At 35.5% G+C, this 17,116-nt stretch overlaps 1 protein-coding gene and 1 pseudogene across 2 annotated transcripts in view; one reads left to right on the top strand and one right to left on the bottom strand.

Annotated features, from left to right (window-relative positions):
* PGM2L1 (phosphoglucomutase 2 like 1) overlaps positions 1-16,098 on the top strand; it is a 63,019-nt gene extending 46,921 nt beyond the window's left edge. The window contains exons 13-14 of the mRNA XM_079105170.1: positions 8,189-8,322; positions 11,006-16,098. Coding sequence (XP_078961296.1) covers positions 8,189-8,322; positions 11,006-11,108 — 237 coding nt within the window. The 3' untranslated portion in view covers positions 11,109-16,098. The remainder of the gene's footprint in view (positions 1-8,188; positions 8,323-11,005) is intronic.
* LOC306638559 (chromobox protein homolog 3-like) lies at positions 9,616-10,765 on the bottom strand (annotated as a pseudogene). The gene is made up of 2 exons: positions 10,727-10,765; positions 9,616-10,184 (listed from the first exon to the last, which is right to left on the bottom strand). The product of its transcript is annotated as a chromobox protein homolog 3-like (transcript).
* Positions 16,099-17,116: the final 1,018 nt, after the last annotated feature.

Here is a 17,116-nt window from a genome sequence, read left to right as displayed (position 1 = left end):
AGGCTCAGACAAGGACTTCCTCAATAGAACCTCTTAAGCTCAGTAAGAATTGATAAACAGGTTGGTATCAAATTGAAAAGCTTCTGCACAACAAAGGCAGTGATTAAGAATGTGAAGAGAGAACCTATAGAATGGGAGAAAATCATTGCTAGCTACTTTTCTGACAGAGGATAAATATCCAGAATATATAAACAACTCAAAAAACTTATCACCAAAACACTGAATAGCAATTGATGAATGGGCAAATGAACCAAACAGACACTTCTCAAAAGAAGAAATACAAATGACCCCCAAATATATGAAAAATTATTCAACATCTTTAGCAATTAGGAAAACACAGATCAACACTACACTGAAATTTCATTTCATTCCAGTTAGAATGACAGATTACAAACAATTATAAATGCTGGAGAGGATCTGGGGGGTAAAGGAACACTTTTACTCTGTTAGTGGGATTGAAAATTAATACAACCACTATGGAAATCAGAATGGAGCTTCCTCAAAAGACTAGGAATGGAACCCCTATATAATGCAGCTAAATTACTCCTCAGTATAAGAATTAAAGTCAGAATACTACAGCAGTAATATTCTGTGTATGTTAACCAGTATGTGTGTGTGTTTCTGTCCTTGTAAATTAATTAAATTAAATCTCGATTTCTTTTTATTTCTCTATATACTTAGTCTTTGGTATGATTTTTTTTCCCTCTTGCCTGTCTTTAAAATTTATGATTTTATTATTTAAGGTGCTTTTTAAACTCTTCTTCTCTAATGCTAAAATATGTTTTTCAGCAGTACAATTCAGAATAGCCAAACTATGGAACCAGCCTAGGCATTCACCAGTAGATGAATGGATAAAGAAAATGTGGTGTGTATACACAATGGAGTTTCATTTATCCATAAAGAAGAACAAAATTATAGCATTTTCAGGAAAATGGATGGAACTTGAGAGCATTATGTTAAGTTAAATTAACCAAACTCTTAAAGTCAGGGATCATATGTTTTCTCTCATCTGTGACAACTGGAGAGGAAAGAGGAAAAGAAAGGTGGAGGAAGATCTCATGAAAATTGGAGGGAGATCAGTAGAGTAGAAGGGGACCAGAGAGAGGGAAGAGAAGAAGGGAAAAGAAAATACTTGACCCACCCGACCCCCACACCGGGGTCGGACGCCATTGCTGAGGCTGCCTGCCTGCCTGCCTGCCCCCCTACTGCTGAGGGACACTGCACTTGCCTCTGTGCTGACTCAGCGCACCCTCGCTGGGGCTCCCCAGCTTCTTTGGAGGCTGGTGCAGGCATTTTGAATTATTCCTGAGGGTGTGGCCATCATCATTGGAAGGGCGGCTCCCTTCCTGAGACACCTACAAGAGACTGCAGGCCCTTTGACAGGACTCAGGATTCAAGAAGAGGAGGTATTAAGAGACGCAGGACCAACTCAGACTCGCCAGGTGAGTCTCTCCCACTGGGCGAGGCTCCCTGGAAGGGGCAGTAGTCCCAGAACTCAGGGAACTTCGTGGAGTAGAGTTGCCCAGTGAGACTCCCCCCACTGGAGCCATGAACCCGGACAACCGGGAGCATTGTAGAGGAGGGCCACCCAGCAAGAGACTTCGGTGCAGGGCAAGGCTCCCTGGCCCAGGTGGTAGGTCTGGATCCAGGGAACATCACAGAGGAGGTCTGCCCAGCCCGGGCAGTAGTTCTGGACCAAAGGGAACTTCTCAGAGGAGAGCTGCCCAGCGAGACATCCCCACCAGGTGAGTCTTCCCTGCCGGTGGAGGTTTCCCCACCAGGGTGGTAGAACCAGAGACACAGGCCCAGACCGGCCATGCCCCAGCCCGCAAACTAGTCCCCCTTTGGCTGACCATCAGTCAACAAGTGGAGGCTCCTCTGCCCACTAGCAGGGTATATACCCCACCTGAAGGCCACCACCCCTAGAGGGGCAGCTTCCTTGTGGAGTACCGCATTATCAAGTTCCTCCAAGACTTCAGGCTACTGAAGGCTAGGAGTTGAGTTATTGGAAATCTACAGGGACACTATAAGTCAAAAGAGGAAATCTGCAATATCTCAAGAGTTTCACTACTAGAGGGGTAGATACTGAGCAATATGAGAAAACAAGGGAAGAAAATGTCCTAAACAAACCTAGATGCTACATCAATAAAATCCAATGACAGCATGGCAGAAGAAATGTCAGAAAGGGAGTTCAGAATGTACATAATTAAAATGATCAGAGAAGCAAACGATGAGAGGAAAGAGCAAATGCAGGCTTTGAACGATTGCACTAATCAACTGTTAAAAGAGCAAATGCAGGAAGCAAAAGATCATTTCAATAGAGAGTTAGAGATACTGAAAAAAAAAAAAAAAACAGAAATCCTTGAAATGAAGGAAACAATAAATCAAATTAAAAACTCCCTAGAAAGCATAACCAATAGGATAGAACATCTGGAAGACAGAACTCAGATATTCAAGACAAAATATTTAATCTTGGAAACAAAGTTGACCAAACAGAGAAGATGGTAAGAAATCATGAACAGAATCTACAAGAATTATGGGATATCATGAAAAGGCCAAATTTAAGAATTATTGGGATTGAGGAAGGCACAGAGAAACGAAAAAAGTAATGAACAATCTATTCAATGAAATAATATCAGAAAATTTCCCAAATCTGAAGAATGAAATGGAAAATCAAGTACAAGAGGCTTATAGGACTCCAAATATACAAAATTACAACAGACCCACACCAAGGCACATTATAATGAAAATACCTAACATACAAAATAAAGACAGAATTTTAAAGACTGCAAGAGGGAAAAATCAAATTACATTCAGGGGGAAACCAATACGGATATCAGCAAATTTTTCAATCCAGACCCTAAAAGCTAGAAGGGCCTGGAACAACATTTTTCAAGCCCTGAAAGAAAATGGATGCCAACCAAGAATCTTACACCCAGCAAAATTTACCTTCAGATTTGACGACGAAATAAAATCCTTCCATGATAAACAAAAGCTAAAAGAATGTACAAAAAGAAAGCTGGCACTACAGAGCATCCTCGTTTCAGATAATGTGGACTTCAAGCCAAAGTTAGTCAGAAGGGATAAAGAAGGACATTTCATAGTGCTTAAGGGAAGCATAAATCAGCAAGATATAACAATCATAAACATCTATGCCCCAAACAATGGCTCATCCATGTATGTCAAACAAATCCTTCTCAATTTCAGAAACCAAATAGACCACAACACAATAATACTAGGTGATTTTAACACACCTCTTTCCCCACTGGACAGATCTTCCAAACAAAAATTGAACAAAGAGACCATAGATCTCAATAATTGAGACTTAACAGAGACATATATAGAATATACCATCCAACAAAGAGAGAATATACTTTCTTCTCAGCAGCACATGGATCATTCTCTAAAGTAGACCCTATATTATGCCACAAAGCTACTGTTAGCAAATACAAGAAGATAGAGTACCTTGTATTCTATCAGATCATAATGGATTAAAATTAGAAATAAATGACAATAAAAAACAAACTACTGAGATTATAATACACTATTGAATGATGAATGGGTAACAGAAGACCTCAGGGGAAACAAAAAAATTTTTAGAGCTAAATGAGAACAAAGATACATCATGTCAAAATCTCTGGGACACTGTGAAAGCAGTACTTAGAGGAAAACTTATTTCATGGAGTGTATTCAATAAAAGAAGAAAAAAATCAACACATAAAGGACCTAACACTATAGCTTAGAGCCCTAGAAAAAGAAGAACAGAGCAACACCAAAAGTAGCAGAAGACAGGAAATAGTTAAAATCAGAGCTGAAATGAATGAAATTGAAACAAAAGAAACAATCGAAAAAATTGGCAAAATGAATAGTTGGTTCTTTGAAAAAATAAACAAAATTGATAAACCCTTAGCCACACTAACAAAGAGAAGGAAAGAGAAACCTCAATTTCTAAAATTTGTAATGAACAAGGAAATATCACGACAGACATGATTGAAATACAAAGCATAATTAGAAGCTATTTTGAAAATCTATACTCCAACAAAATAGAAAATCTAGAAGACATCAACAGGTTTCTAGAGACATATGAATTACCTAAACTGAACCAGGAGGACATTCACAATTTAAATAGATCAATTTCAAGTAATGAAATAGAAGAAGTCATCAAAACCCTACCAACAAAGAAAAGCCCGGGACCAGATGGGTTCTCAGCCGCATTCTACAAAACCTTTAAAGAAGAGCTCATTCCAATACTCCTCAAAGTAGCCCATGAAATAGAAGAGGAGGGAACCCTCCCAAACTCATTCTATGAAGCCATTATCACCCCGATACCTAAACCAGACAGAGACACATCGAGGAAAGAAAATTTCAGACCAATATCCTTATGAACATTGACACAAAATTTTAGCAAATTGCATACAAAAATATATTAAAAAGATAGTGCACCTTGATCAAGTGGGTTTTATCCCAGGGAGGCAAGGTTGGTTCAACATCCAGAAATCAATAAATGTAATTCACCATAACAACAGACTTAAAGTCAGGAATCACACGATTATTTTGATAGATACAGAAAAGCATTTGATAAAATACAGCACCCCTTCATGCTCAAAACACTAGAAAAAATAGGGATAGTGGGAACATTCCTTAACATTGTAAAGGCCATCTATGCTAAGCCCATGGCCAATATCATTCTAAATGGTGAAAAACTGAAAGCATTCCCCCTGAAAACTGGAACAAGGCAGGGATGCCCTCTTTCACCACTTCTATTCAACATCGTTCTTGAGACTCTAGCCAGAGCAATTAGAAAGACCAAAGAAATTAAAGGAATACAAATAGGAAAAGAAGAACTCAAACTATTCCTATTTGCTGATGACATGATTATATATTTAGAGGAACCAGGAAATTCCACCAGAAAACTTTTAGAACTCATAAGTGAATTCAGTAAAGTAGCAGGATATAAGATCAATGGTCATAAATCTAATGCATTTTTATACATAAGTGATGAGTCCTCAGAAAGAGAAGTTAGGAAAACTACCCCATCCACAGTAGTCTCAAAAAAATAAAATAAAATACTTGGGAATCAATCTAACAAAAGAGGTAAAAGACGTCTACAATGAGAACTACAGAACACTAAAGAAAGAAATTAAAGAAAACCTTAGAAGATGGAAAGATCTCCCATGTTCTTGGATAGGCAGAATTAATATTGTCAAAATGGCCATACTACCAAAAGTGCTATACAGAGTCAATGCAATTCCAATTAAAATCCCAATGATGTACCTTACAGAAATAGAGCAAGCAATCATGAAATCGATCTGGAAGAATAAGAGACCCAGAATAGCCAAAGCAGTCCTTAGCAGGAAGAGTGAAGCAGGGGATATCGCAATACCAGAACTTCAACTATACTACAAAGCAATAGCAACAAAAACGGCATGGTATTGGCACCAAAATAGACAGGTAGATCAATGGTACAGAATACATGGACACAAACCCAAATAAATACAGTTTTCTCATACTACACAAAGGTGCCAAAAACATGCAATGGAGAAAAGATAGCCTCTTCAACAAATGGTACTGGGAAAACTGGAAATCCGTATGCAGCAGAATGAAACTAAAACCCCTATCTCTCACCCTGCCCAAAACTCAACTCAAAATGGATCAAGGACCTTGGAATCAGACCCGAGACCCTGCATCTTATAGAAGAAAAAGTAGGTCCAAATCTTCAATTTGTTGGCTTAGGATCAGATGTCCTTAACAGGACTCCCATAGCACAAAAAATAAAAGCAAGAATCAATAACTGGGACAGATTCAAACTGAACAGCTTTCTCTCAGCAAAGGAAACTATCAGCAGTGCAAAGAGAGAGCCTACAGAGTGGGAGAAAATTTGCCACTCATACTTCAGATAGAGCACTAATTTCTAGAATATATAAAGAACTCAAAAAACTCTACACCAAGAATACAAATAACCCAATCAACAAATGGGCTAAGGATATGAACAGGCACTTCACAGAAGAAGATCTATAAGCAATCAACAAACATGAAAAAATGTTCCCCATCTTTAGTAATAAGAGAAATGCAAATCAAAACTACACTAAGATTCCATCTCACCCCAATTAGAATGGTGATTATCAAGAATACAAGCAACAATAGGTGTTGGAGAGGATGTGGGGAAAAAGGTACATTCGTACATTGCTGGTGGGGCTGCAAATTAGTGCAACCATTTTGGAAAGCAGTGTGGAGATTCCTTAGAAAACTTGGAATGGACCCACGATTTGACCCAGCTATCCCACTCCTCGGCCTATACCCAAAGGACTTAAAATCAGCATACTTCAGAGATACAGCCACATCAATGTTCATAGCTGCTCAATTCACAATAGCCAGACTGTGGAACCAACCTAGATGCCCTTCAATTGATGAATGGGTAAAGAAACTGTGGTGTGTGTGTATATATATATATGTGTGTGTGTGTGTGTGTGTATATATATATAATGGAATATTACTCAGCCAAAGAATAATAAAATTATGGCATTTGCAGGCAAATGGATGAAATTGGAGAATATAATGCTAAGTGAGATTTAAGGGCTTCTTCATCTCTTCTCCTCTGAAACAGCTTTGTAGGATGGGTAGCATAGATGATGTTATCCCAAGATTCCTGATAAGTGTTAAAGACTTCCTGAATTCTGTCTTTACATTTCAGATTCACATTTATCTGTACATTCATTTATCAAAATCTTTCTGTGCTGCAAACCCAGGTACACTAGAGATATAGGGATAGCAAAGGCCTTCCTGCACTCACAAAATGAGTGTGGAAAGGGTCAAGTAAACAGCAATTACTTTACAAAATGATGCATGCTACCAAGGGATGGAAGAGCATGGGAAAGACCTCTTACTGAGACTACTGAGTTCTCAAGTATAATTAGGAGTTACCCTGGTGCAATTACCAGGTACCCAGGTGTAGAGACTGTTTCAGCCAAAGGAAGCAGGAAGTGCAAGATCTGGCAGCAAGAAGGCATGTTCTCCTTCAGAAAACCACAAGTAGTTGTCTGTAACTGGAGTATGGGCTGAGAGCAAGAATGGCCTGGTGAGTGGGTTACCTCTGGGACAGACTTCCAGGCAGACAGATCAGTTACTAAGCTGTTTCACAGTCTAGGTGAGTGATAACCATGGCCAGGATTTAATAGAGTAGCAGTAGTGATGGAGAGAATTGGAAAGGTGAATTGAATGAAGGATATTATAAACAGGACTTGGTAGTTAATGGACTGTGTGTGAAAAAGAGGAGCAGAAGGTCTGTTTCAAGCATCTGGTTTATCGTAATGCATTGACTGAGGGAGGGTTCTTTAGGCCAGGACCAGGGCTTGGGAGACCTGAGGAGGAGTAGCACTGCCAACCTCTCTGTCACAGGACAACCGCACAGTCCCCTCGAGATACTTCAACAGGTTAATGTGTAAACGAGGAAGAGTAGCAGTGTTGATTCATACATTCAATGTCAGTAAAACTTCATTTCTTTTTTAAAAATATAGTTTTTGTCAGCACCTAGTACATTCTTTTGCATATACTCTAGGATATGTATATTCATCTTTGGAGGCCATAAACTGTGAAAGTACTTTGCGAATACAGAGGCACTTTGGAGCAGATAGCTCCAACTTCCACTTTTTGTTCTATCACTTAGCTAGTTGTCTTGAGCAGGTTGTTTACTGTCTTTGAGCCTTGTTCATAAAATGGCAATTATACTAACTTTGTAGGGTTATTGTTGAAACCTGGAAATCATGTATGTAAAGTATATAAACCAAAGCCTGGATTATTATAAGGATTCAGTAAATGATATGCTTATCAATTATTATGTAGGTAATCTTTTATATTTTCATTCTTTTTCATTTTAAAAATTTCATAATTGTGGCTAAAAACACAAAGGATTTACTGCCTTAACTATATTTAAGGCTACAGCTAAATAATGTTAAGTATATTCATATTGTTGTGCCACAGACCTCTAGAAATCTTTCACCTTGCTAAACTAAAACCCTTTAAACAACAACTGCCGAGTCTCATTCCCCCAGCATGACAACTAACATTCTACTTTCTGTTTCAATGAATTAGACTAGTTTAGATACCTCACATAACTGGAATGTTTGTTGTAATTCTTGAAAAATGAATAAGATACCAGATGTAATTAAGCTGTCGTTGCAATCTTGCATAGGTGCTGCCTGTGAGTAAAAACAGTCAAATGATTACTTTTACTTTTCAAAATGGATGTGTTGCTACTCTTCGGACAAGTGGGACAGAACCAAAGATAAAGTATTATGCAGAGATGTGTGCATCACCTGACCAGAGGTGAGAATTGATTTTTTAGATACATATTTAAAAGCTTTATTGAGATATAATTCACATACTGTAAGTTCATCCACTTAAAAGGTATGATTAAGTGGTTTTTAATATATTCAGAGTTATGTGGCCATCACTGTCAACTTTAGAACATTTTCATTACCCCAAAAGGAAGCCCCATATCCAGTAGAAATCAATTCCTATTTTCCTCCCTCACAGCCCTAAGCAGCCACTACTCTACTCTCTTTCCCTATAGATTTGCATATTCTGGACATTTCATATAAATGAAATCATACAATATGTGGTCCTTTGTGACTGGCATCTTTTACTTAACATGTTTTCCAGGTTTATCAATGTTAATAGTATGAGTTAGTATTTTATTCACTTTTTTAAAAGTTTTGTTATTTTGGCCCCAAATATTCCATTGTATAGATATATCACATTTTTTAAACCATTCATCAGTGGATGTTCAGATTATTTGTACTTTTGCTTATTATAAATAGTACTGTTATGAACAGTTGTGAACAACTATTTTTGTGTGGACATATGTTTTCATTTCTCTTGACTAGGTATGCAGGATTAAAAATGTTGGGTTATATAACTCTATGTTTAACCTTTTAAGAAACTGCCAGACTGTTTTCCAAAGAAGCTATATTTTTGGGAATTGAATTTCAAAGTCATAGTGAATTTCTGTTATTTTTTAAAAATATTTTTAGTTGTAGATGAACACAATACCTTTATTTTTTTTATTTTTACGTGGTGCTGAGGATCGAACCCAGTGCCTCACATGTGCGAGGCAAGTGCTCCACGGCTCAGCCCCAGCCCCAGCCCCAGCCCATGAATTTCTGTTCTTGAGAAGACTCTCTCAACTTTAACTGCTATATGATGAGCATAAGGAAATGATTAAAAAAATGTGTTGCCAAATATTTGTTTTCTGTGTCTAATTCAATTTGACACAATCTGCCCAGTTCATTTCCTTCTAAGAGTATGAATTATGACTCTGTCACAAATTGTTAACATGTTTAATAAACGTATCCAAAGACTATTTAAACTTATTGAAAATAGTATTGCCTGTCCTTGTTGTGTTGTCATTGACCAACATTTTTTTTTGCAACTACAGAAAGCTTTTGTTTGTTCAAAGTAACCAGTGCTATTGATGCAAAATCAAAAAAATAAAAAACAACTCCCCTGATACTATTTTCAAAAGCAGCACATCAAACTTGATTTTCATTAGAATGTAATTATTTTTTCACATTAGTTAATCAAAAACCAAGACCCAGATTTTCTATATATAAAAATATATATAAAAAAGCAATGCAAACAGTTACCGAGTTTCATATTCTGGACAAGAGTGCCAAGTTAGTCTCTCTTCATAAAAAGCAATTACAATTTGAGGACACTTCATATTTGCTTCTTTTGCCAGCACCAAGTCTGCCTCATCTGAATCTTTCCATTTCATGAGAAACATCAATTCTCCACTGCTGCCTGTGGCACCAATTATTCGTTCAGGATCAAGACCTCTGGCAAAGCCTCTTGGTTTGTCAGCAGTATCTCTTTTCTTCTTTGACTTGATATCATCAGATTCACTGTCAGATAAAGATTTTCTTTTGGTACCATCCTTTTCTTTATCAGCTTTTTGAGAATTAAGAAATGCTTCAGTTAACTCTGGACAATCTCAATTTTCTTCAGGTTCCCAGATATTGTCAGCATCTGTAAATCCCTTCCACTTCAGGAAATATTCCACCTTTCCATTTACTACATGCCACTCTAATACTTCTTCCACCACAAATTTTTCAGGCCCTAGCTCTTCAACTTTTTTACTCTTTCCATTCTTTTATTTCTATTTTTTGCAATGTAGTTTTATTGGAGGCCTTTTTTTCATTGCAGACTTGAAGAGCTATTATTCACCACCTCTGATGCTCCAGGTTGTGAATATGCAGCCTCTCCAGCTCCACATATCTCAAGCCCCTCTATTTTTTGAAATAGGCTTCAGAACCCAACCAGGGTGCATTACTTTGTATTTTCCTCACATCTTCATTAAGATTTTATTTCCATTGGGGGAGAAAAAAGACCTCCGAAAGTCTTCAGAGCAGCATTTAAAGTTAACCAAACTAAGTAATGCTATATTTAGTTAAAAACAAAGGACAATTATTAAAGTAATAACTGATTTGTTGTGTAGCTTGTAAGATGACTGTGAAGCCTGTTTGAAAGAGGCTCCTCGGTGACAATTTTGAAGGGCTTGCTTGTAAGTTTATGTGTATCTATTTTTTTAAACACCTCATTCTTCTACTACCAGCAACCTGAAGGATAATGTCACATTATCCCACAACACCTATATTGAGTTTCCTTCAAAGCATTTCAGGAAGCCATTCTTTTATAATACTGGTATTGATGTTTAAAGCTATTAAATTGCCTGACCTAAAGAGAATCCTTTAGATATACTGTAATTCATTCTTTATCATAAGTCAAGGAATTCCTATTAATGAAGTTCAGTTTTAGCTTATGACCATGTTGTTTTCTTTGTTTGTGATTTTATTTGAAGGGGTAGCTTTAACTAAGTGAATATGTCTTTTGTTTATCAATTATTTAATCATTACATCAGCATATGACCTCTTAAAAAGTAAAAATAATTTAAACAAACTTAAAATCTATGAAAATAAAGAATTTCGAAACTATAAATCTTTTTCCTTAGTGATACTGCCTTGCTAGAAGAAGAGTTGAAGAAACTCATTGACGCTCTGATAGAGAATTTTCTTGAGCCTAGTAAGAATGGACTGATCTGGCGTTCTGTGTAGGGGCATGTCAGCATGTCACGACTTTGCACTGGCTTATGGAACAGACAACCCAAGACTCCACGTGTTGAACCTCGTGTTAGCATTCTCTATCTCATCTGGCCAAGTATTTTTTTCCTTTTTTTTTCTTTTTCTTTTGTTCAGCTGACTAAATTAAGAGTATCAATTTGAAAATAAAATATCTGGAGGAAATGAAATTCAAGTTTTTCCTAATCTTGAATGAAAGTCATTACATTAAAATGTTATAGTGATATATCATTCTTCCTTTAAAACAAAACTAACAATATAAAAGTGAGTTTTCTTACTGTAGTGTGATTAAGCTTAGTTCTATATCTTGTAATTGTGTATAGCATGGTTAAAAAAAAGGGTAAATAGATAAATGTTATATAATTATAGTGGTAGCTAAGGAAATTAAATACTAAAATTGGCAAGAAAATAGTTCTCTTACTAGAGCATTATGGAAGAGTGTCATTGTTGTATCACAAGTATTAACTTATAAATTAGAGTATTTGAAATAGGGCATTTAGTACTTCCAGTTTAGGACAGATGTTACAATATGTGGGTTAGCACCTCTGTTTCAGGTGCCCTTGGTGCAGTGTAAATTTACTGTATGTATTAAAAACTCTGATGTTTACTGAACATAAAACAATAGTGGCAACACTCCTAGTGGCTTTTATTCTTGTCAAATTTCTCAGTGCCTTCTCACGAGAATGCTATGAACTGAAACAATGTTCCTGCACTGAATTTAATCTTATCAATTTTCAAATAGTTAAGGAAAAATCTTCCAAACTTTACGGGTGCTTCCTCTGTATCAAATGGGTTTGTTGATTTTAAAATCCTATGATTGTAGAAGAAGGTCTTACTAAAAGCAAGCTTAATGTAACTATAGTCAAGAGTTTTCAAATTAGAATTGCATTAGTTATCTTAATCTTTAAGTAAAGAAAAAAAGGAAACTAGAAATAGCTCTCAATTTGACAGTCTAACTTTTGAATCACATGTTTATAAGTAGATTTATTCTTTAGCTGATGAAATAATGCTAATTTTACTAAGAAAGCACCCAGATTTTAAGTATTAATTGAACACTAAAAATACTGTTTAAAAATAACATCTGAACTGTGGAATTTTTCATCACAAGTACTATTTTTTTTTAATATGGAAAACAGTAATTTTTAGGAAAGTCACTTTTGGTTGATTCTATAATCTGAAGAGACAATGCAGAAATACAGTTTAATCTTCTTAAAGTGTATTTTCTCTTGTACAGTTTTCAGAATGCAAATGGTATAACTAAGAGGTAAGAATAACAAGGCCTTGAATGTAATCACCTAAACAGATTGCCTATGGGAGATAACACTGGTATTAGAGAAATTATTTCCTAAAAATAATGACAAAGATATAAAAGTTTGAACTGAGTGAATGTCATGGTTTGGTTTGTTACAGACATCAACTAACTTTTAAGCTGATATAATACAAACATAATTTTTAAATTATTGTATTGCCACTATTGTTAATTTGTTCCTTCCTTGCTTTCTTCTAGCTGGATCTTGTATGACTATAGATAATAGCTAGCTAAATGTAGAATACCATTTTTATGAATGAGTTTGTGTAGAATTTTTATTTAAAAATGTATAAAACATTTTTTGTTTTATTGGCTTTTAGTAATATAGATTGTAATTTAGGAAATGGCATATATTCTACAAAGTATGAACAATGTTATATATATATATACGGAAAACATGTATATTTGGTTTTAGTATCTGTGTTTCAGAGATTGTTAAAAACTCTATTTGAAATGAATTTAAAGTGATACAACATCCCATTCAGAATCACTAAAGCCATGTCGTGAGTGTCCTTTTATGAAGAAAACAGTTTCATTTGTGTGCTTTAATATAATGCAACATGTAAGTCATCTTAAGGTGAAAAGTTATTGAAGCTTGGATTCTCATCTCAAAATTTCTAATTCTAAAGTTAAAATTAACAAAATTTTATAAAGGTTCCCAAAATATATAAATTGAGGGAACTCTCTGATTCCTATCCAAACTCTTGAGTCTTTCTGGGCATGATATTTAACATAAATGTTACATTGTGTACCTTGCCTAACAGGATACATTCAGAGACTGCCCAAAAGACAGAAATGCTAGCCTGGGGTCTCAACCCTGGGCCGTTTTTTGTTTTGTTTTGTTTTTTTGTTTTTTGTTTTTTAATAATATCATGGAAATATGTACATTCTCATTCAGCACATAAATCAAAACTGGGATTTTCTGAAGCTTTGGGGAAAAGAAAAGAATTAGTGGGACAAGGTCAAAGAAAAAAGTAAAAAATAAATGATCTAAGGGCAATAAGACAGAAAATTCTTCTTGTGAAGAACAAACTTAACACCATAAAGGCAGAGAATAAGCCATGTACACAGTTTTTTACTTGTGTTTATTTGTTGTTAATACGAGCAGGCAGTGAACCTGTTTTATTTTATTAGTTCAAGTTTTGGGAACTGAGAAGAAGTATTGCTAATTATGGAATCAGTTCCTGCTAGGATGCTGTGTCAGAATCATGGGAGAACTTGGGAGGAGATAGAGCAGAAATAAAAAGAAATCAACTACCCCAATTCTGCCTGAATACATTTAATTTTATACAAATAAGACCTCCAGGAAAAAGTTCAAGAAATTATAATCATTTAATTCTGAAGAAGAGAAAGCTGTTAAGATTATTTACTAAGTCATTAATCAGTGTTTTTTGTTGAAGGACTCAAAACAAGAAGTACTATTGCCATACTGTTTTCCATCTCTAGTGAAGATAGACCAGAGGAAATTTTGGATTGAAAAAAAAAAAAAAAATAGGCAGCATGAAATGTTTAAGAACTTATTCAGCAGAGATTGTCATAAAATCTATCTGGAATCATTTTTATTTTTAAGGAAATATTTTTAAAAATATTTAGGGATATATTAAATGACTTTAAATGTTCCTTCCTTCCAGCACATTTTTTTAAAATTCAGGTTGGAACAAAAATGATGTTGTAAAGAGCACTAACAGTAACATTTGGATTTCACTCCACATCTAGAAGACTTCAGCTCACAAGATTTTGTGTTTTTTGAATAGTAGATGCATGAATGCAATGAATAAAAACCTGCTTGGATGTTATTTTTAATTTGACCTTGCAAATCAAGTGAGACTTGAACACTAGTATGTTCATCTTGAAGAATGTAGTGTTATAGGATATTTTGAGGTTTTTGCTTTAAACATAAAGGATCATTATTTAGATGTAGAAACTTCCACAGAGAGGATCTGAGAGATTAGACATTTTGGAAAATCTGCATATAGAAAATAGACCTCCCATTTCTTAGGAAGAATTCTTCTGAAGCTGATGCAACAGCATGTTAGCTGGAGGCTGATGGAGAAATTGTTCTATGAACTGCTATTGTTTTTTATTTTCCAGATGTTTTCCATTGATGTTTGTAATGCTTGAAAAATCCAAATTCCTCTTTGATACATTTAATTTTATGCCTTTTTCTCTCTACCTCCCTCTTTTGCCACACACTCTTCTACATTTTGTTACTGTGAAAAGCTTTTGCCCTATTACCTCACTGATAAGAAATTTAACTGTTTTCATTCACAGAGCTTTAAACTTATTCATAAACTGTTTATGAACTTTTAAAATTTTGTTACTGTTATCAGAATATTTAAGACATTGTAAGAAGTAATTTTAAATCTATTTCATAGCCTGTTTTAGTCTGTCTGGATACTACTATATGTTAATTTATTATAGCCTTTTACAATTCACTTGTTTTCTGAGCTTATTCTAGAAACTGATGAGGAAGTAGACATACTAACCAAAATGGTCACTTGTTCTAGCATTTTATTTGAGATTTCCTTGTACATTGGGTAGCCAAAGCACACAATTCAAGAAAATTTTTCTGATATTTGTCTCTCAAAGCATTTTACCATAAGCCATAAGAAATCTAAATAGAAAAAAGAGACTGGCTCATTGTTTGGCTCTACAAAGCTTGACTTCAGTTTCAGTTGGAAACAGTTAATGTTGACTATTGGTTATTTTTAAATAGTCACATACTATTACATTCACTAAGGTATCTTTCCTCTTGTTTAAGTCAAGACTATGTTCTTAAAGAAGAGGACCTACAAGAATAAATAAAGTGGCTAAGATATGGGGCAAAGGGACATACCTAGAGTTTGCTTCTCAGTTTTTTTCACCAGCAGAACCCTAAAGCAGAGGAGCATTAAGGAGGGGGAAGGAGACCTGAGAGCAAAATCAGAAGTAGCCCATCACTGACAATGAAATTTCGTGTTCTGGCTTTAAACTTTAAATTAATTTTGCCTTTTCCTAATAAAACTGTTTAATATAAAAATTAAATCTTCAGTCTTGAATGAAACTGGTCTACCAGAAAGGAGCACCACCTTTATCACGTGGCCTCTCAACTTCCTTCCTCATTGCCCCCACCCCCAGTGACTGCATATCCCTAGGGGTTCACACACTGACTCTCGTGTGAGAAACATAAACATAGAACATATCTAGGATATTCCCTGCCCATAGAAGCTGATCTCCTAAAATATTAACGCCTAATTAAACTGACCCGAAACACGTTATTGTTGAACCTTTCAAGATAGTCTGAGGTGTTGACCTGTTTGTTCTCTTCAATTCCTTGGCATTCCTTGACTAAGAAGGAGTACCCACCTGTCAGCTCCCTAAGAGCGAGAATCAGGGCTCATTATTTTTCATATCTACAGTACCTAGTTCAGTACTTAAATGCAGTAACTAAGGGATCTTATTTTAAAGACATGAATAGTTTTAAAAAGTAATTAAAATTTTGATTTTCTAACTCAATTTTTTAAAGACTCTCATTACTGAAATTTATAATAAGTGATATTTACTAAGAATGCACACCCTTAAATACTCAACTTCTTTTGAGAGAGCCGAGCATTTTTCTATGCGGAAATTGTGTATAATGTGTATTTTACATCCAAAAGCAAAGTGTTGACCAGGAAGGCTCAGTACTAATAGGCTCAGAATGTGGCTCAGAATGTATCTCTGTAGGCTTAATATTACTCGTTTAAATGCCATTTTGAGCCTATTAGTACTACTTTCCAAATGAGCCACAACTAAATTTGGTATTATTTGGCATATTTTTTGTCCAGCATTATGATTCATCATGTGCAACTCAGGCAAGAATCTGCATCTATATATGGTGAGGTCTTGTTATAGGCTAGAACAAACTCTTGGTATACATTGTTGACTATCCCAGATAAAATACAGTTAAGAATGAATTATTTTTCTGACTAAGTGTGTAGAAGTAGTTCAAACTTGTGCCCTTATTTTAACAGTTTCTGTCAACATCTCATTTTCCCCAACAAAATACCAGGGTGTATTATAAATACTGCCTATGAGAATTTGCACTTTATGTATTTGTGTGTGGATTTCTTGTGGTTTTAGCCAAATGAAGTGTTATCAGTAATAAACAGGTCTCTTCATAAGCATGAGTTTCTGTGTAATTTTTATTATCTTATTTATGTGTAGTTCATAAAGCTTGCTATCCAAACTGAAAATGTTCCATCCAAACTGAAAATGTTCTTGAAATTTATGCATGATAGACACTAGAATCTACTTTTGAGTCTAAATATTCTGACTGATCACTCAGTAAAATATTTCCTGATTGACTCATCTGATGTCCTAGAAGTAAAAGCTAGTACTAGAGTTCTTTCAGTTTTCTTCTTTTTCTTTCCTTCAGCAGACCTAATTTGTTTGCCCATGTTAGCACTAGCTTCCATAATAACGTAGGAAAGTTAAAAGGTTTGGAAATCCATCAAGGTAGCAACTACAGATGTGTGATGCAATAGTGGTGGAGAGTGAGTTTCCAGGGGTGGTTTTGTCTGTAGTCCTGGTCTTCATTGTCTGTCTCATCCCTGGTCAAACTCAAAGGGAAGAGAGGAGTGAGAGTAGTGTTCTACAAGGTGCTTCTGTCACCTTCTTAACTGAATGCTGAGAACCATTTTGACCCTATCTTTAA

This window comes from Sciurus vulgaris (assembly GCF_902686455.1).
Source record: "Sciurus vulgaris genome assembly, chromosome: 11".
Classification (NCBI taxonomy): Eukaryota; Metazoa; Chordata; class Mammalia; order Rodentia; family Sciuridae; genus Sciurus; species Sciurus vulgaris.
This window is presented reverse-complemented; position numbering and strand designations above follow the sequence as displayed.